Source organism: Planococcus citri, chromosome 3 (assembly GCF_950023065.1).
Source record: "Planococcus citri chromosome 3, ihPlaCitr1.1, whole genome shotgun sequence".
Classification (NCBI taxonomy): Eukaryota; Metazoa; Arthropoda; class Insecta; order Hemiptera; family Pseudococcidae; genus Planococcus; species Planococcus citri.
The window spans coordinates 53,053,825-53,072,071 of record NC_088679.1 but is presented as its reverse complement, the minus strand read 5'-3'; the positions used below and the strand labels follow the sequence as shown (position 1 = coordinate 53,072,071).

General features: G+C 33.4%; 1 protein-coding gene across 3 annotated transcripts in view; it reads left to right on the top strand.

Moving 5' to 3' along the window:
* The window catches only part of LOC135840474 (suppressor of lurcher protein 1-like), a 275,632-nt gene extending 257,902 nt beyond the window's left edge, over positions 1–17,730 (top strand). For 2 of the 3 annotated variants that reach the window (XM_065357040.1, XM_065357039.1), the window contains 9 exons: positions 1,675–1,828; positions 6,730–6,789; positions 6,869–7,098; positions 7,237–7,344; positions 9,246–9,429; positions 11,346–11,536; positions 16,278–16,488; positions 16,602–16,846; positions 17,590–17,730. In XM_065357040.1, the coding sequence (XP_065213112.1) occupies positions 1,675–1,828; positions 6,730–6,789; positions 6,869–7,098; positions 7,237–7,344; positions 9,246–9,429; positions 11,346–11,536; positions 16,278–16,488; positions 16,602–16,846; positions 17,590–17,693 (1,487 nt within the window). In that variant the 3' untranslated portion in view covers positions 17,694–17,730. The remainder of the gene's footprint in view (positions 1–1,674; positions 1,829–6,729; positions 6,790–6,868; positions 7,099–7,236; positions 7,345–9,245; positions 9,430–11,345; positions 11,537–16,277; positions 16,489–16,601; positions 16,847–17,589) is intronic. The other variant, XM_065357041.1, reaches the window with a different exon arrangement.
* Positions 17,731–18,247: the final 517 nt, after the last annotated feature.

Below are 18,247 nucleotides of genomic sequence, written 5' to 3'. Positions count from 1 at the left end.
TTATCAGGTGTGATATTTCCGTACTTGAGAAAATTAAAATTAAAATTGAAATAAAATCATGAAAAAATATGTTAGGTAAGTTTTTAGGTCACGTTTTGATTTTTCATTTTTTTCCCCTCAAAATTCGATGAAATTTTGATTCTAAAATGTTTTGGGGAGGCCAAAAAATAAAAAATCAGTGACATCTTCGTTTTTGTCGTAAAATTTCAACCCATTTTGATAGGTCTCAAGGCGGCCTTTTGAATATAATTATTATAGGCAACACTTTTTCCATTTTGATTATTTTGAATCACGCAGATGCTGAACTTCAAAAAATGAATTTTGACTCTATTGTCTATCTAAGCAGGATAAACTAGTGTACATTTGAAACATCGAATCGAGTCGTTCGCGAACGATTCACTTATACGAGTCGATTCGTTCGCGAACGATTCACTTATACGAGTCGATTCGTTCGCGAACGAGTCACTTATACGAGTCGATTCGTTCGCGAACGAGTCACTTATACGAATCAATTCGTTCGCGAATGATTCACAAAAAACAATTCAATCCGTTCGTGAATGATTCATCAAAAATTGAGCAAATGAATCGATTCGTTCGCAAATGAGTCACTAATAGGAATCGATTCGTTCGCGAATGAATCATTAATACGAATCAATTCGTTTGTGAATGATTCATCATAAATTGAGTAAATGAATCGGTTCGTTCGCGAACGAGTCACTTATACGAATCGATTCGTTCGCGAATGATTTAGCAACTATTGATCAACTCGTTCGCGAATGATTCACCTACAAATTAGTCGAATGATTCACCAAGAAATCAATCAATTTTATTTACTTACTTGATCGCCAATTGTTCGTAAATGATTCGATTCGATTGTAAGCAGATCAATTGCTGTACACATGTTTCAAAAAAAGTGAATCAATTCGTTGGTAAATATTTTTATTTAAAGAAAAGTCAGTCTTCTCCCGCTAAATGCGTGAGTGTTTTTTTCTCCTGCAAAATTGCTCTCTCGATGAACTTGTTTTCATTCTTGGACTGTAGACTACCGAGGAAAGTTTCAAATCGTGATAAAATGTTAATAATGGGGACTCTGCAGGATTTTTTCCTGGTTTCCAAAGTCTGACGAAATATCAGAAGCAAAGTCGTTTTCAACATTATTATACTACCTAATCTATATTTTTTCCACAATTTCACCTCTGGAGGAAATTGCCGAAAATTCTGCTGAAAATCTAAAAATATACGCATTTTGCAAAGAAGATGAGTGTGAAAAATTTTCAAAAAATTTCATAAATGACCCTTGATGGTGTCTAGCTTTTATGTGCGTTTTTTAAAAAAATCGAAGAGTTTAAAATTCTATCACCAAGTTTTTAGACCATAAGAGTGTAAATTTCCACTGAGTGGCATAGAAATTCGAGGATAGGTGCTTTACTCGCACCTTGACAGATTTTACTCCTTGATCGAACATCTTTTTCACAAGGGAAAAAATTTTATGAAATTTTAAAAACTGTATTGTGTAGGTGGACACTCTCGTTCATCACTTGAAGTTTATTTCATCTCAACTTTCATACTTGATTATAAATGTACTTACTTACTCGTAGATCAAAAGTTGAAGTACCTATGGCATATACTTGATGAATACACTGTATTTATATTTTTTTCATCGCTTTGTCGCAGGTATTTTCGAAACAGACGGAAGACAGATTAGTGGTACGACATGTGATCAGCAATTCGAAAGTGGTAATAGTAGTCAACAAGGAAGATTTTATTCTCCACGTTATCCCGCATCATATCCCAGATCAATTCGTTGTTTTTACCACTTCAAAGCGAGGTACGTAACGTAATACTCGCGTAGCTGATAGCTAGATGCATACCTATTATCTAGGTATAGGTAGATACCAATAATCCTTGGAGTATACGAGAGAGTCCAGTCGTACTTGTCGTTTTTAACGTTGACCGAGTGAAATTTAAAATGATCGGATATACGGTCCGGCTCGATTAGCACTTCATTTAAAAGGATGTTTTTGCCGTATAGCAAAAGGACAGACTAAATTGAAAATTCGACGATATAGGATGTCGCGTATACACTATATGCGTTTTACAGATTGCTAGCCATATAGTATAGTTCGTAGTACGTATATCGAGCTAGGACAAAAAGTACCATACCAAGCCGTTATGCTTTAGGGGCATTTGAAAAGATAGAGTTTCTGGCTTTGATAAGGCTATTAGACTAAAATATATGTTAATTTATATGAACGGTAGGCGTAAAGCCTTTTAAAGGCGGCCGAGTAATTTAGGTGGAAATATTTTCAATGCTTATGTACAACAAAGCGAGCTTTTAAAAACATTTGTAAAATCGCAATAGACCTAGGAAGAGGTGATAGACACGCGGAATGTGGTAGAGGTTGTAAAAAAAAAACGCGCGCGACAAAATGGTCTTTAAAAAAAAGTGCTCGGGTTGAGGAAAAAAAAGAACATGGGCCAAGTTTTACAGTTTAAATATAAATTCATTTGTATTACTTTGTTGTCGAAACAAATTGCTGGAAATATTAGAGCTTAAGTGTAGCGTTCGCTCGAGGCAAATTATTCACGCGTAATCAACTCTGTAACACTCTTCCTTGAGGATTACGCCAAAGTCCTCTGGAATACTCAACTGTTGTGACTTTATCCGATCTTATGGTCTTTTACGGATAGTCTTGCTGTATACAAGTAAACTGCCACATTGTGAATTCCGTTAAATTATGATTCTCATTTAATAAAGGCAAGTTTAATGCGGCTCGTGATATGGTATACCGCTTCGCTATGTACTATAAACTTTCAGACAGTTGACTAATCTGTTCGTTTATTTGTAATTCCTATACTACTCCTGTGTAGTAACCGTGTCCTACACCGATGACTTGGATTTTTTCCACTTAAATCACACTAATCTGTACAGTTTTAAATGTTGTAATATATTTACCCATTCGACTCGAGTTAACGTATATGGTCAACCGAGCGTTGTACTGTGTGGTTTACATTGCTGAAGTCAGCAAGACCACGTGTACGTAACCAAAAGCACCGAGCTCATTTGTAGCGTGAATTTACGACACATTACCAGGCTAAAAAAAAAAGTATATAGATATAGGTACCTATTTACTCTCGGTGAAAAAAAAAACAATGCAGGTAGCTATAAAAAATAATGTCAAGTCGAACGTAAAAAAAAGCTCTGAGAACTTGATTAACATGATGTCATGTTGTAAAGCTTTTCAAATACATTATAAAATTGATAAGCCATGAAAATAATAAATGCCAATAACACACAGCTATAAAATATTATGTATTTTACATAAAACGACGCTTAAATTTGAAATAGGTACCTATTATTATAAGTATTTTTTTTTTGTCATTGTATAAAATATAATTTCTATGTTTCGTCAATAACATGAAAATTGTTCCTACAGGGGGTCTAGTAATATCGAATTCTTTTTTGTAGAAATTTTTTTAGGGTCATTCGGTATTTAATTTTTACATTTTCGAACTAGGGTATAAATAGTATGAATGAAATTCGAATTTTCATAATCTTTATCAGAAGTGCATACTTGATTATCAAAATTGAATGAATTGAGTACAGTTTAAAACCACAATTTTAGAATGAATTTGACTCAATTTTCATCTTGGCTCCTTTAATTTTGTCTGGTAAGAGAACCACTGTCAATTTTTCCTCTCTCCCTCTACTTTTGACCTTTTTTGTTTACACGTTTGCGAACAATTAATTTTTCATTTTTTTCAAAAACAATCGTTGAATAAAATTTTGGATTTGAACCCGCCTAAAAAAATTTCAAAAATATGAACTTGAATCGATCGAAAGGGTCACAAAGATGATAAATCAGAGTTGGAGGCTCCAGAACGATTCAAAACCATCGCCAATCGATTCGTGAGCTTGAAAATAAGATACAAACAAAATTTCACAGTCTTTTATGCCAATTTGATCAAATTTTGATTTTTTTCATAAGAAATGAACCTATGAATTTTAAAAAATTTGCCAGAAATCGAAAAATGAATTTCAGCGCCAGAAATGTTTGCTGGTGGTATATTTTAAGGCCACTTTTTGATTTTCTTCTGTCCAGTTCAAAAATTTTTGTGTCGATTGGAATATTTCCCTTGTCGGTGAGATGTTTTCGTGGTGTTTTTAATTCGTTCAGAAAATAAACGTTCATGAGAAGAGGTCGCGATCAACAATTTCCATTTTATTCTGTCTAATCTAAAATCAGATTTCTAATAAAAAAATGTTCGCAAAGTTTTAAAAATATAAACTTCCTTCTATCCCTCTCTATGGCTCAATTTGAGGCTGGCATAATATTCGACATTAAAATGGATTCAGTGGCCTCGAAAACTTTTCAAATTTTGAAAAAATAAACCCTCTCTCTCTCTTTCTCCGGAACTTAATTCTGAGTATACAGGGTGAAATTTGATTATGAAAATAGATTCGACTGGCTGAAAACCTATGTGTCGATACCCAAAATACTGTTAATTTCTAATTTTGATAATTTTACCCCCCCCCTCCTCGGTGCCTAAATTTTCATCCTCTGAATTTAATTTTGGGTGCCACTGTCAGACGCTTTTTTTAAATTTTATTTTACGATCAGTAATGGGTATGGGTATATGGGCAATTCAAGTGGAAAATTGTTTCAAGATTTGAAAACGCAAGCAACCTCGTTAGCTTTGAGTACAAATGATAAACTTCCCCTATTATTTTGATTTTTTTTTACAATCTAAATTGGATTCCAAATATGGGACAAAGTATATTGGGTAAACATTCAATTCGCAGCTCTAGTTTGATTTTTTTTAAAGTGTCATCTTATAGACTATGTAATGAAAATAGATATGTTTGACTTTTTGCACGAAATTAATTTTGTTGACGACAGGTAATAAAATAATATTGCGATGATAAGAACGAGAAAACGAGAAAATTTTCAGTTCTGGTGGATAAAAATTTGATTTCAAAATTCATTTTGTGATAAAAAAATTCAAATATTTCTTGCATTTTCATTTTGAGAATAAATTGTCAATTTTCACTGAATGATCTAAATTTTTTTCAAAATGGAAATTGATTTTTTCAAACTAAGGAACTTGAAAGTGTTCAATGGCTTAGGTAAATTTTTCACTGAATAGTCTCGTTTGGTATTTTCTCAATAATTTGATGAAGTTTTTTAAAAAATCAGTTCAAGAGTTCTTCAAAATATTACCTAGGAAAACTATGAGAAAATGGTTCTTATTTTTAATAGTTTTTTGGGTAGTTTTCTTTTCTTGGGAAGATAATTTGAGCAAAATACTTACGTACCTAATTTTTTATCCATGCTCGCCTTAATTTTCATAAATGATGCAGTTGAGAATTCTGAAAGTGAAAATTTCAAGAAAAAGTAGGTGCTGAATTTTGTGTCATTAGGTCATCTTGATCATTTTTTTTACCGCTTTGTTACGTACCTGTTATACTCTCAACAACAGGTCCTTACTTGGGTCTGAAAACACCTACTGATTGAAATTGTGTTTGTTTCAAACACAGGTCTTTACTCGGGTCTAAAAACTCCTACTGACTGAAACCGTGTTTGTCTATACCACACTTGTTTTCAATTCTGATTGTTTGATTTTGGCCGGAATGGAGGAGTACGTTTCTTGTTTTTATGTTATTATAACTATTATTTTTTTGAAATTTTTGGAAATATTGAGTTTGAAACTCTCACTATGTTTGTCTCAACCACAGGTTCTAACTCGGGTCTGAACACACCCACTGATTGAAACAGTGTCTGTCTCAAACACTGGTCCTAACTTGGGTCTGAAAACACCTACTGATTAAAACAGTGTCTGTCTCAAACACAGGCCCTAACTTGGGTCTGAACACTCCCACTGATTGAAACAGTGTCTGTCTCAAACACTGGTCCTAACTTGGGCCTTAAAACACCCACTGATTAAAACAGTGTCTGTCTCAAACACGGGCCCTAACTTGGGTCTGAAAACACCCACTGATTGAAACAGTGTCTGTCTCAACCACAGATCCTCACTTGGGTCTGAACACTCCCACTGATTGAAACAGTGTCTGTCTCAAACACAGGTCTCAACTTGGGTCTGAAAACACCCACTGATTTAAATAGTGTCTTTCTCAACCACAGGTCCTCACGTGGGTCTGAACACATCCACTCATTGAAACAGTGTTTACATACATAAACGTTTTTTTAAAAATAAAAATTGATAGAAAAAATTGTCTACTCCGTCTAAGACTAATAGTGTCACGGACTCGATGAACCACGAGTACCATGGGGTTCATTTATTAATAGGCAGATATGCGTTCGAGCAACAAGTAGGTAGCAGGTAATGGGAAAAATTTTCTGGGAGACGACTTCATTAAGAAGGATTAAAGATACATTATTGTTGTAAAAGTTGATAAATTCTAAACTTCATGGGAAGTTTAGACGGACATTTACGTCATTGCTAATAACAATAGTTTCAGCAGCCATCATAATGATGAGTACTAAACTTATATGTAGGTACGTTGTCACATTAGTGATGTAGGTAGGTATGGTAGGTGTAGGTACCCTCGCACTCGTACGCCAACCTATTTATAAATTTAAACGACATCGAAATTTCAAAGCCACCAGTAGAAATGTAAACATACTCTACGAAACGTCTTTGTTTTAGTTTCTTTGCATTGTTAGCTCTATAAAGAGCTCTGTACAATTGAAAATTTTTGTTTTGCAGGCCCGAAGAAAGGATTAAATTGGTATTTGAAGAGTTGATGTTTCAAAAAGGAGACGACAGGTAAGAATGCTGGCATTTCTTATGTTTGTGGAATTTTGTATCGATTGAAAATGTTTTAAGATATTTGTATTTTATGCAGTTGCATTAATCGCGAGGATATTATTAAAGTGTTCGATGGATATAATGTAGCTTCGCCGAATATTTTACTATTATGTAACGAACTTACGCAAGTAGAAATATTCTCAACTGGACCAAACTTGTACGTTGAATTTATCGCTAACGACCACTGGCCTGGTCAAGGATTCAAAGCTACGTATTATTTTCAACACGTTAACGAGTTGCAAAATTTCAACGAAATTCAACAAGAAGGTTAGTGCACGTACTGACTATATACTCCCACCTTACGATAAACTGGTAGTATACATACTAGATACCAAGATCTACCAATGTAAATCTTGATATCTATTTAGATACACAGTTGAAAACATTTAAGGGCGAATGTTTCAGATTTTAGAAGAAATCTAAGGGGCAATTCACACAACACTCTCCAAAGGTCCAGTTCTTCTAACGATAAGCTTTTATCAGGTCGGCCTATATCATATCCCTTAACTAGAAGTGAGTGTTTTTTTTCTCATAGGTAATGCTTCTTAATGGATGTTTTCGCTGCAAGGGCTTAGCTATTTAAAGTTTTCATTGCGATATGTTTTCTTTTGTTTTTTTATTGTTTTATTCTCGGTATGTAAACAAAGATAATAATCGTAGTGAGTTGTTTGCGAAACTTGCTGAATATTTCTTAACTTTTTAATAACTCGAAGGCAGATATAGATCAAAAGTGAAAAGGTTCATATAATTTCGCGAGGCAGCCGAAGACATTCTTTTTCTGTTAAAACGTTTAAATGTTTTTCAAAGTGGTAATTTCATTTCAAAAAAAGGATAACAATGTAAATATTCTACTTAAAGCATAGCTTGAAAGGAAAATTTATTAAAATTTTCTGCAACCTTTTCTACTCAAAGTAAGCTGCCGAAATGAATTTTAATGCGAATCGTAACTATACATATATTTATTCGCGAAAGATTCCCTTTGATGGAAAATTTTTATTTGAAAATGTTCACTATATCGAAACATTTACTACGGCGAGTGTTCACACTCATTTTGCGTATCAAGTAGATTCCTATAAAAGGTCTCGATTTGGTGCGTGTTTTTTTGTCGCCCGTACCTATTATCTTTGTAAGAGAAGATATTATTTTTTTGCAATTTTTACTCCAACTTGGTTGATTTTCAAAGGTTTAATCAACTATGGAATCGTTTAACGCAGCTTTTTATAGGGATTTTGAGAAATTTTTCGCTTAGCACGGTTTCGATTTCGCTGGAGTGAATTCGTCTCGATGAATTATACATATTGGCCAATTTCATAGGTGAATGAATGCTCGAAAGCTTTGAAAGCAAATTAAATTCGTGAACAGTGAAATGTACCCCGGTGAAAAAGTGTAATGCTTATTTTTTTTTTAAAATCCAAGTTGAGTTGAGTTTCGTACGATTACACAAATTTTCAGGTGCTAAGTTCATTTCGTCTGCTTTAAGCTACTTTTCTATAAGTTGCTTTAGAAATGTATTTTTGAAATACAGTAAACCTCTAAATTTTTCGCAAGAAAACCAAAAAATTGATTTATGATTTTTTTAAAAAATCCTTTCAAATTATTTTTAACAATTTTCATTTACAATTTCATATTTTCCTTTTTTTCCCCAGTCGGCTAAAACTTTTTAAATGGTTTTTCTAATCATAATACACCTGCCTAAGTACACCTGAATCAAGAAAAATATTCATAGGCCAAAATTAATTCTTCAAATTACACAAAGAGGGATTTTATTCATTATTACCACAGAAATAATAGACTAACGTATATACATATGCATTTAAAATCGGATCAATAGGTGTCGTGTTTTGACTGATTATATGCGTAATGTTTTTGACTAATTATTTGAAAAATTCATTCACTTTGTAGATGCTTTTAAGGCAAAGGATTGATATTAAAATTGCATGACTTGAATTTGAAATAGGGGCGTTAGTTAGAATAATTAAAGTTTGTTGATATGAAACAAACATATCAACAAAGGAAGTGGGAAAGAATTTCGTTTCGTTTACGAATTCGCACCAATGTACGACACAGGTACGTTTTCTCGGCGCTTACAAAGTACCTAAAGTAGACCTATAAACCTACTTGAAAAAAAAAACTCGCATGATTTGTGTAACACGTCTACGTAAGTATTAAATCTTGATGTAGTGGTGAAACGTCGTCGTGTATCGATTGTTTAAACCGTGTAAACGCCTTTGGGGTTGACAGAGGAGTATAAATTGTGGTTTTTATATATAAAAAAAAAAAAACTATAGAAATGTGGCAAGGCTTGAGACGTGTGCGATGTTCAAATGATAGAAATTATTTTAAGATATTATTTATATGTAATTGAAGGTATCGTTCGAATATAGAGACTTATAAGAGGATATTATTTTCGGCAGATTCCTGTGATATTTACATCCGTAGTACTGAAAGTAGAAACGGAAGTTTTACCTCTCCATTATATCCTAGACCGTATCCAGGAAACAGTAGATGTTTGTTCGTCTTCCAAGCGCATGGTAGAGAAAGGATACAAATAACTTTCGAAGATCTCAACTTATATTATAATAGCAAAGAGCCAAAAGTGTAAAGTACTCTTTAAATCTATATTATACTTACGCACAACGTTGTTGAATAGCTTAAAAGATAATGGATGCTTGGTGCCCGCTCTCCTCACACTGTCTAGTGTCTATACACAGTACCTTGTGCATATACGCCTAAGCATCCATTTAATCTCAAAAGTACCTCTTTAGTTATTTTTAAATTACGTTTATTAGGTCTGTAGCTAGACAAATTTTACCAAGGGAAACAGTATAGGATTATAAGGTGTATGGGGAAAGCATCGAAGGCTATGGACCTTTGCGAATTCTGAATTTTCAAAACAACCCAGTGTGGAAAATACGACCTTGGCTTTCACAAAAATCCTCGGTAGTTTCTAAATTCTCTTAGACCCAGTCCTTGAATGTTTGATTTTGTCAATCAGATATTAGATTAAGTTATTTTTTTGGCCATTATTATTTTCAGCTCATTGGGAAGGTTCTCAGGTTTTGGAAAATTTTACTGTGTGCCTTGAAATCATTTTAGTGAAACTTGGCACTTACCTAGATGCACCAAAAGAGTTTTAAATTCTAGTTTAATAAATTGGTACTCAACGAAATAATCTTGTTTATTATTTCTCAACATTCTGATTAAGGAAATCTGCTTTTCAACACAAAACCTTTGTTCTAGCTACAGCCCTATAGCATTATTATTTAGATAGGGACCTTTACAGCCTATCAACTCAGAATGAGCTGAAATTTGAATCGCTAAAAAAGCATATCATCCACACCGGTAATTTTTTGGTAAATTACTAGTAATTTTTTTTTTTGGTAAATTACTGGTAAGTGGTAATTTTTTTTTTTTTTTTGGTAAATAACTGGGGATTTTTTTGATGAATTAGGTACCTACTAGTAATTTAATTTTGTTGATGATTTGCTTGTAATTTTTTTGGCAAATTATTGGCATTTTCCTGGTAAATGACGATTATTTTTCTGGTAAATTACTGGTAATTCTTCGGGAAAATGACTGGTAATTTTCTGGTTAAAAAATGGTCATTTTTCTGGTGAATTACTGGTAATTAATTTTGTTGGTTAAATTACTGCTAATCAATTTCGTTGGTAAATTATGGTAATTTTTTTGATAAATCACTAGTAATTTTTTTGGTAAATTACTGGTTATTTTTTTGGTAAATTACTGGTTATTTTTTTGGTAAATTACTGGTATTTTTTTTTGGTAAATTACTGGTATTTTTTTGGTAAATTACTGGTATTTTTTTTTGGTAAATTACTGGTAATTTTGTTGGCTAATTTCTTGTACTTTTTGGCCGGCCGATTTCTGGTAATTTTTTAGACTGATCATTTTAGGAAAATCACTGCTGTAAACTTACTGGTAATTTCTTCCAAACTACTGGTATTTTCTGATAAATTAATGGTAATTTTCTGGATATTTCTGGAATACATACTTTCATGTTTGTATTTCAAGTCTGATCATCAATAACATTTCGTTTTTCCAAATTTCCTTGCAGAAGAGTCATCTATGTATTTTCAAAAATTAGGTAGGTAGCCAAAAATTGAAAAATCAACTTCAGTAGCTGAAAATTTGATTTTGGATGATGTGCTATTTCTGGGAACCAGATTTCAACGCAATCGAAGTTGATTATTTGATTGGTTGTTAATAAACCACTATAACAAGAGGCATGCTGGTCCGCCATTTTCTTGTAAACTAAACGCCCGAGCGTTGAAACTCGTCCCGCGACGCTACGTGGGAATTCCAACGTAGCGTCGTGGAACGAATTTCAACACTTGAGCGTTTGGTTCGCGAAAAAATGTCGGACCAGCATATCTTTGTTAGTACCTAGTTGTATTATTTTTCTTTAGTTGATAAATGATCTTGGATCCTTGACACTGCTGCATTTCAGTCCAATTGCTGCTAACTAAATTCAACTTTGAAAATTTTAATTACAGGTGTTCAGGAACGGATTCGATTGTAATTTATGGTAAAATCGAAGGTCGTATGGAAAAAATAATGACCTTATGTGGTACGGATACCTCATTGCCTGTGATGTCAAGCGGACCTATATTAGCGTTAGAATTTTTGGGATTTTATTCGTCAGCGTATAGCAAAGGATTCAAAGCATTTTATAACTTCATCGAAAGTAATTATCACCTCATTATTATTTTTCATACATTTATTATTTTACGTAGGTAGTAAGTGTAGTCCACATTATGAGCAAAATTTAAACACAATAGCAAGTTGTGTAGATTAGGTATAGTAAATCATTCAGTAGACCTATAATGAAAAAAAATTCTAAACTGTGAAGGATCCAGACCTACATAATAAATATTTGTCTGAACCCATTTAAATATTCTCTTGTAGACTGCGTAAAAATGTTATTCTAATTCAAAAGCTCGACTTTCGTTACTCCATCAAGTTTATAAGTATGTATATCTGAAACAAAAAAAAAAAAAAAAACGATTTGAAAAGTATTCGGTTAAAATTGCTTAAAATTAAGTACCTATCCAGTTTATGCGAACGCCTCCGTAAATTCGGAAATTTCCACGACGAAATCGTGCTATTTTAAACGCGTTGTTTATTTTGAGAATTTTCAAAATGAAACAGTCTCGGTGTATATTATAGGCCTGCGCTTATTAGAAAAAAGCGTCGCAATATTTAAAGATGCTGATACGAGACGTGCATTAGTAACGGTTAAAAACAACGTGTCATTTAAATTTTCGCCATTTTTCTCCTTCACAGCTCGTTGCTTTTGTAATGGCTAATTAAATTGCGTTTTTCTTAGTGAAAAAAGTAATTGCTCTGTTGACTCGTGTGCAGGTAGGTAGAGGTACCTACCTACTTGAAGTACCAAGTAGAATAACTTCTCGCACAATGGTATAAATGTTAATTGCTGGAAATAAGTGGTAGCAAAAAAAAAAAAGAAAAAAAATGGAAATTACATTCGATTTAATTATGAATTCGTGAGGGGAAAAGTACCTTGGTTTAGCTGCGTTTATGCTGCGTTTTTTTTTTATCGTTATCAAATTGAATTTACCTATTGTTATGGTTACGATAATAACCGTTTAGCACGCTTTTACGACAATCGATGTCTCGGGTTTTTTACAGCGAATTTATCATGAGAGTGCATTTTTTATATTGGGAACTTAAAGCAGTGTGATTTGATAAACACCACTGTCTGTTTGTCTGGTAAAATTTTCGTGAACTAAAAAGCTCGTAAATATGTTTTTCTTTCATTGTGGGCATGAACGAGGAAACCTAGTGAGGAGCAGAGAAGGCTAGAAGAAGGGGATGGATTGAATTTTTGGTATCTCGCCCCTAAAATCGAATCCATTTTGAAAGTACCACATTTCAAACCAACATAAAAGTGATAATTTTAAATCAGAATCGTGCTCGGCCAACGTACTTAGCAGTGCGGTTTTGTTTTTCCTTCAAATCTACAAGCGAACCTTAATATTTCAAAGGTGTTAATAGAATTGCATAACCAGTTTGCCGTAAATATACGAGTTCATATTTCAATGACTTATTACTTACTAACTTGAACCAAAAAATTGAGTGAAGTGCTCTGATTTCGCTCAATTTTTTCTGATTTCTCGTTGATGATCCGAAGAAAAAAACCACCGCCCTTCCTGTCTAAGCAGGAGTGAAACAGGGAACTTGTAATTTTACAGAATTTGCAATTTTATATGAAATTGTCGAACTTTTAAGGATCAGCCTCGACGCTAGTTGAATTTGAAATAAATCTGTCTAAGGACTTTTAAAGCAAATAAATTTTAGATTCAAAATCATCAATTGAAATTTGAAAATTTTGAAATTGGACTTTTACTGTGAAAGCTCAACTTTTAAAAATAAATTCAAAAGTAGAAAACTGCCATTTTAATAAAAATTCAAAAAGTTACAATGATGAATTTTTTACCCTCTTTTGAACAAATTTATTTTCAAAGTGACATCTCAATAACCCTGGTGGTGCTTTTCCCCTCCCCTCCCCTTCTCACTAAGGTGGTTCTTATTTTATACTTGATGGATTTTTTTTTTCGATTTTTCCGGTTCCCGCTTTCCATAGTGATTTCATTCCGTTTCAACCTCCTAAGTGAAAAAAAGTGGTGCCAAACTGCCTCCCCTACCACATTAAAAAAAATTCAAAAAATGGAAAATGAAACAAAATTGATTAATTTTTGATTTTTTTCTTTTATTCTGCTCCCTCTCAATGTTCCTCCTTTGAACCAAAACAGCTCCTACATTTTTTCATCCCTCTAGTGGAAAAAGTGAGAGATTTTGGGGGCTGTTTTGGTCCAAAGGGAGAGTATTGGGATGGAGTAGAAGGAAAACTATCAAAAATTCTAAAAAGGAGGAGTTGCGATAAGGCCATTTTTTGGCACCAGCTAGTTATCGACTCAACCACTCTTAAAATGTTGTAATAAATGTACGAAATACGAATCCGTGGTTAGTTAACCCAAAATTACCATTTTTTTGGCTCCAGGGGTTCCCAAAGTTGCGAATAAAAAATAATTTTAGGAACCATTGAGTATTATTTTCAAAAACTTTCTTAGCGTAAAATATCTGTTTGAACCCGATAAACGTTATGCGAGGAGATTTTCCTATTTTCGATCCCCCGGGGGGGGGGGGCATAAATGAGCGGGTTTCAATTTTTTGAAAATTTTGGAACCACTAGCAAGTGCTCGATAATTTTTCATTTGATTTTTCCTGTAACTTTCAAAATTGAGCTATTTGAGGTCAAATTCTGGAATTTTTACTTCGTTGAAATCATGAAAACGTTATTTTAACGCCTTTTTCGAAGAGTTAAATCCCAGAATTTGATCCAAAATAGCTCAATTTTGAAAGTTAGTGGAAAAATCAAATAAAAAATTATCGAGCACTTGCTAGTGTGTTTCAAACGTAAATTCTTCAATTTATTTGAAAAAATATGCGTAAACGCCTTTTTTTAGGGGTGCCTAAAGTGGGGGGCCCTAAAAAAAGTTCCAAAATTACGAATATACAGGGAGCTTAATTTAACTTTTTCATCTGGATTATTGAATGTACACCTCAAAACGTTACTTTTGGCGCAAATCGCAGGTTTCTAGTTTTCTAGGGGTTTCCAAAATATCGAAATTAAGAAAAATAGGAAAATTAGATTTTTGAGTACCAGCGAAAATTGTTATTGAGCTCAAAATTTGGTAGGATGGAGGTCTTCCAGGTACTAATAAACTGTGAAAAGCTTTTTAGCGGGGTTCGAAGGGGTAGTTCCAAAATGGTGGTTCCAAAATTTTCAAAAAATTGAAACACCTTCATTTCTGCCCCCCCCCCGGGGGTCGAAAATAGAAAAATCTCCTCGCATAACGTTCATCAGGTTCAAACAGATATTTTACGCTAAAAAAGTTTTTGAAAATAATACTCAGTAGTTCCTAAAATTCTTTTTGTAATCACAACTTTGGGAACCCCTGGAGCTCAAAAAATGGTCATTTTGGGTCAACCAACCACCGATTCGTATTTTGGATATTTATTACAATATTATAACCGTCGTGATCATTTTTTGATTTTTTCTTTCATTCTGCTCTCTCTCAATGTTTCCTAAATTGTTTTCGCCCTTCTAGTGAGAAAAAGTGAGAGATTTTGGGGACAGTTTTGGTCCAAAGGAAGAGTATTGAGATGAAGTAGAACGAAAACTATCAAAAAAAATTAAAATGTGTATCAATTTTTTGTAAAATTGAAGGGCAATCTGGCTCCACTTTTTTTTTTACCTAGGACAAAAATAAAATTCAGGAATTATTTTCTCACCAAATAGAACAACTGAGAGGAAGGGTGCTGGGAGCAAAAAAATCTCAAACCTGAAAATGAGAGCCACCCTAATCCTCGCCCTATTTCAATCTCATAAAAAAAAGTTAAAAAGCGAAGTAGATAATATGTCAATTGTTACAGATTTAATGACGTTGATCTTAAATATCGTCTCTTTTTTTTTCAATCAATTCTACCGTGCTGTATCATAGGTTCTATTCGAACCCTAGCCATAACAGATGGGTTGCCTATATCACTCATGGAAAGAGATATTAAAACAATTCGAACAACTCGATCGTCTACTTATTTGGTACTCTGCTTCTTTGGACGGTTTAAGCTCACAGTATCTCATACGAGGGTTTCTTCCTTTCGTAATAAGGTATTATCAAATGATCTATTTTTAAGTATAATATCAGTAAGATCAAATGAACGTCTACGACTTGACTTACCTATATCTGTCTAAGTATACCTACTTATCTATATGTTTTTTGCAACATATCTGGCTTACAGGTTAAGCATATTTCTAAAAAGACCCCGATGTACATTTTTAGGCTCGACAGTCTTCGGTAATATTTCATGTCTGTGGTATGGAATAGGAGTAAAGCGAAATAAAACCGCATTGCTTTGATCGTATACCTACCCTACGAACTGTATTCGAATCTCGAGCAAACTGGCTGAAGTAGGTAAATCAAACGAAAGACTTGCGAGAGAATTTAACGAATGTACGCTTCTAAAGCCTACTCCTATAAATTAAGGCTGCTATTGCGACACTCTTGAGAATTTGACAAACTCAATTAAGATTTAGCGACTTGACCTTTTGTCATGGCAAAAAAAAAAGGAGCACGCGCTTACATATGGCCACGTCTGAGATAAAGTTTATCTTGGTACGAGATATGGCGAGAATAATATTTAATGTCCGGATGCTGTACACAGTTCAGTTCAAGCTCAACTCATAGCGTATGGGCTTGATTTAATGTGAAGTATTAATGCGGGGTAGTATTAGATTATAAGTTTTTGGTAAAGCAGGGGTTCTTAAACTAATAATCAAGATTTAATGAGCGCCTATAAATTGTATCACTGTAAATGGATTTTTTTTTTTTTGTATTTTAAAGATTTCGGTATCACAACTGGCGAACAACTTTCAATATTACCGTGCGCTTTCCAATATAACAGCACAAGTGTTAATGACGTTAGAACTTTTACAAGTCCGAATTTTCCTGGTTTATATCCGCGCAACACAGAATGCCATTATTTTTTCTATGGAAGACCTAAAGAGAAAATCAGAATAAAATTTACTTATTTCGACGTCGAAGGGGTATTACCGTAAGTATACGACATTCGGTTTCAAAGCTAATTCTGCCTTTTTTCGCTCTTTCTCTTCTCCCTCCATTCGTTCGTTTTAGCAAATTTAATTTCAACGTTTACCTTGATTCCAGATGCGACGAACATTCGGAAAGCGATTACGTCGAATTTTCCAATTATATGGCTCACGATATTAATTTCGCTCGGCATTGCGGAAATCTTTCTTCATTTAGCGTTTCGTCAATTGGTAATTTTTTTAGAGTATCGTTTAAAAGTAACAACGTACTAGATGGTTCAGGATTCCGCGCCACTTACCAGTTCCTTAATGATAGTTCAACGCGTGAAAAAATCTCCAATCCTAATTTAGCTCATACTCGAAGTAAGTAAACCTCCTCTCTTGTCCTACTTATTGTATAGGTATCGTTAATAATGGGTTAAAAACGACGCGAAGGTAAGGTACTAAGAACCCTCGAGGCTTATTTTTTTGTCTTTTGTTTCGCGACTCGAAGGGGTAAAATACGCGTATAAAAAAAATATAGTACGCCTATACTCTTCTAATAGAAATGCAACTCTCTTGAAATTAATTCTTCCGAATAATCCTCGCTATTTAAGACGACGACGCTAAATCCCATAGCAATTTCGACTACGAAAACGGTAATTTAAACGATTGCCGTTGTTCGCCATGTCGAAAACTAAAAGCGAATTTAGGTAGCAAAAAGAATGTTTTTCGAAACATCTATGTAGTAAGTAAAACTATTGGTCGGGTGGAAAAAAACGAACGAAAATTCTAAAGCTCGCGCGTTCCTTAACCAAAATCAAAACTTCACCGAACGCCGTTAATCTTTTATCAAGACGGTACTTCTATTCGAAATCGTTATTTCAGCTGAGAAAAAAAATTGCCAATAATTTAAACTCGAACGCTTTGGTAAAGGAAAAAAACGATCTAGTTGTATAGACCTTACATGTTCACTGTTGAACAAAAATTATCACCTCAATTTTCTTCGTGTCTGGGTTTTTTCAAAGACTGAGTTAGTAATAGGCCTTTCAAGGGCAAGAATAAAGTTTCGGGATTTTTTTTTCTTTTTTACTAATTGTGTGCGTTTTTTTGTTCTTTTGTTACAGAACCTCAAGATATTTTTTTATTACAAGCGTTCCTTTTATTATTAACACAAAGCGTTACCAATCTTCAAATAATATCTAATATTTTTAAAAGACTGATGTTATAAATTTCGATGTGAAATATAAGTTTTTATATTTTGTTAATTTTTTTCCCGAAATGTGTTTCAATTTATTTGAGCAAGTAGGTCATTTACTTAACTTGATGGCTTTTAATTTATTTAGGTACCTATTTATTTTAGTTTTAACGCTTAAATGCTTCCAGAGTCCCTCATCGGCGTAATAAACGGATTCTGAAAATTATAACTCAGGAAAAAGAGCGTCAAAATTTCAATCTGGATTTAGGAAATTAAATTTTTCAGAAAATAATTTCTCCGTTTTTTTGTTGTTGTTTTTTTTTCACCTAAGTACCTGGTTACCTACTTCATTGTTTTGAAAAATAAATGAAAAAAAAAAAAAGATTGCAAAGAAAAATATAATTATTATTGAATATGCTTGTCACGAATAAATACAACCTAACAAACTCAATATAAACTTCTTCACATAGGGTGTTATAATTTAGTAATTATAAACACCCCCCCCCCCCAAAAAAAAAAAACTATATCAGTTTAATTTTTTTCTCATTTTTTAGTTTTTCAAGAATTTTGGAACTTTGAGATTATAT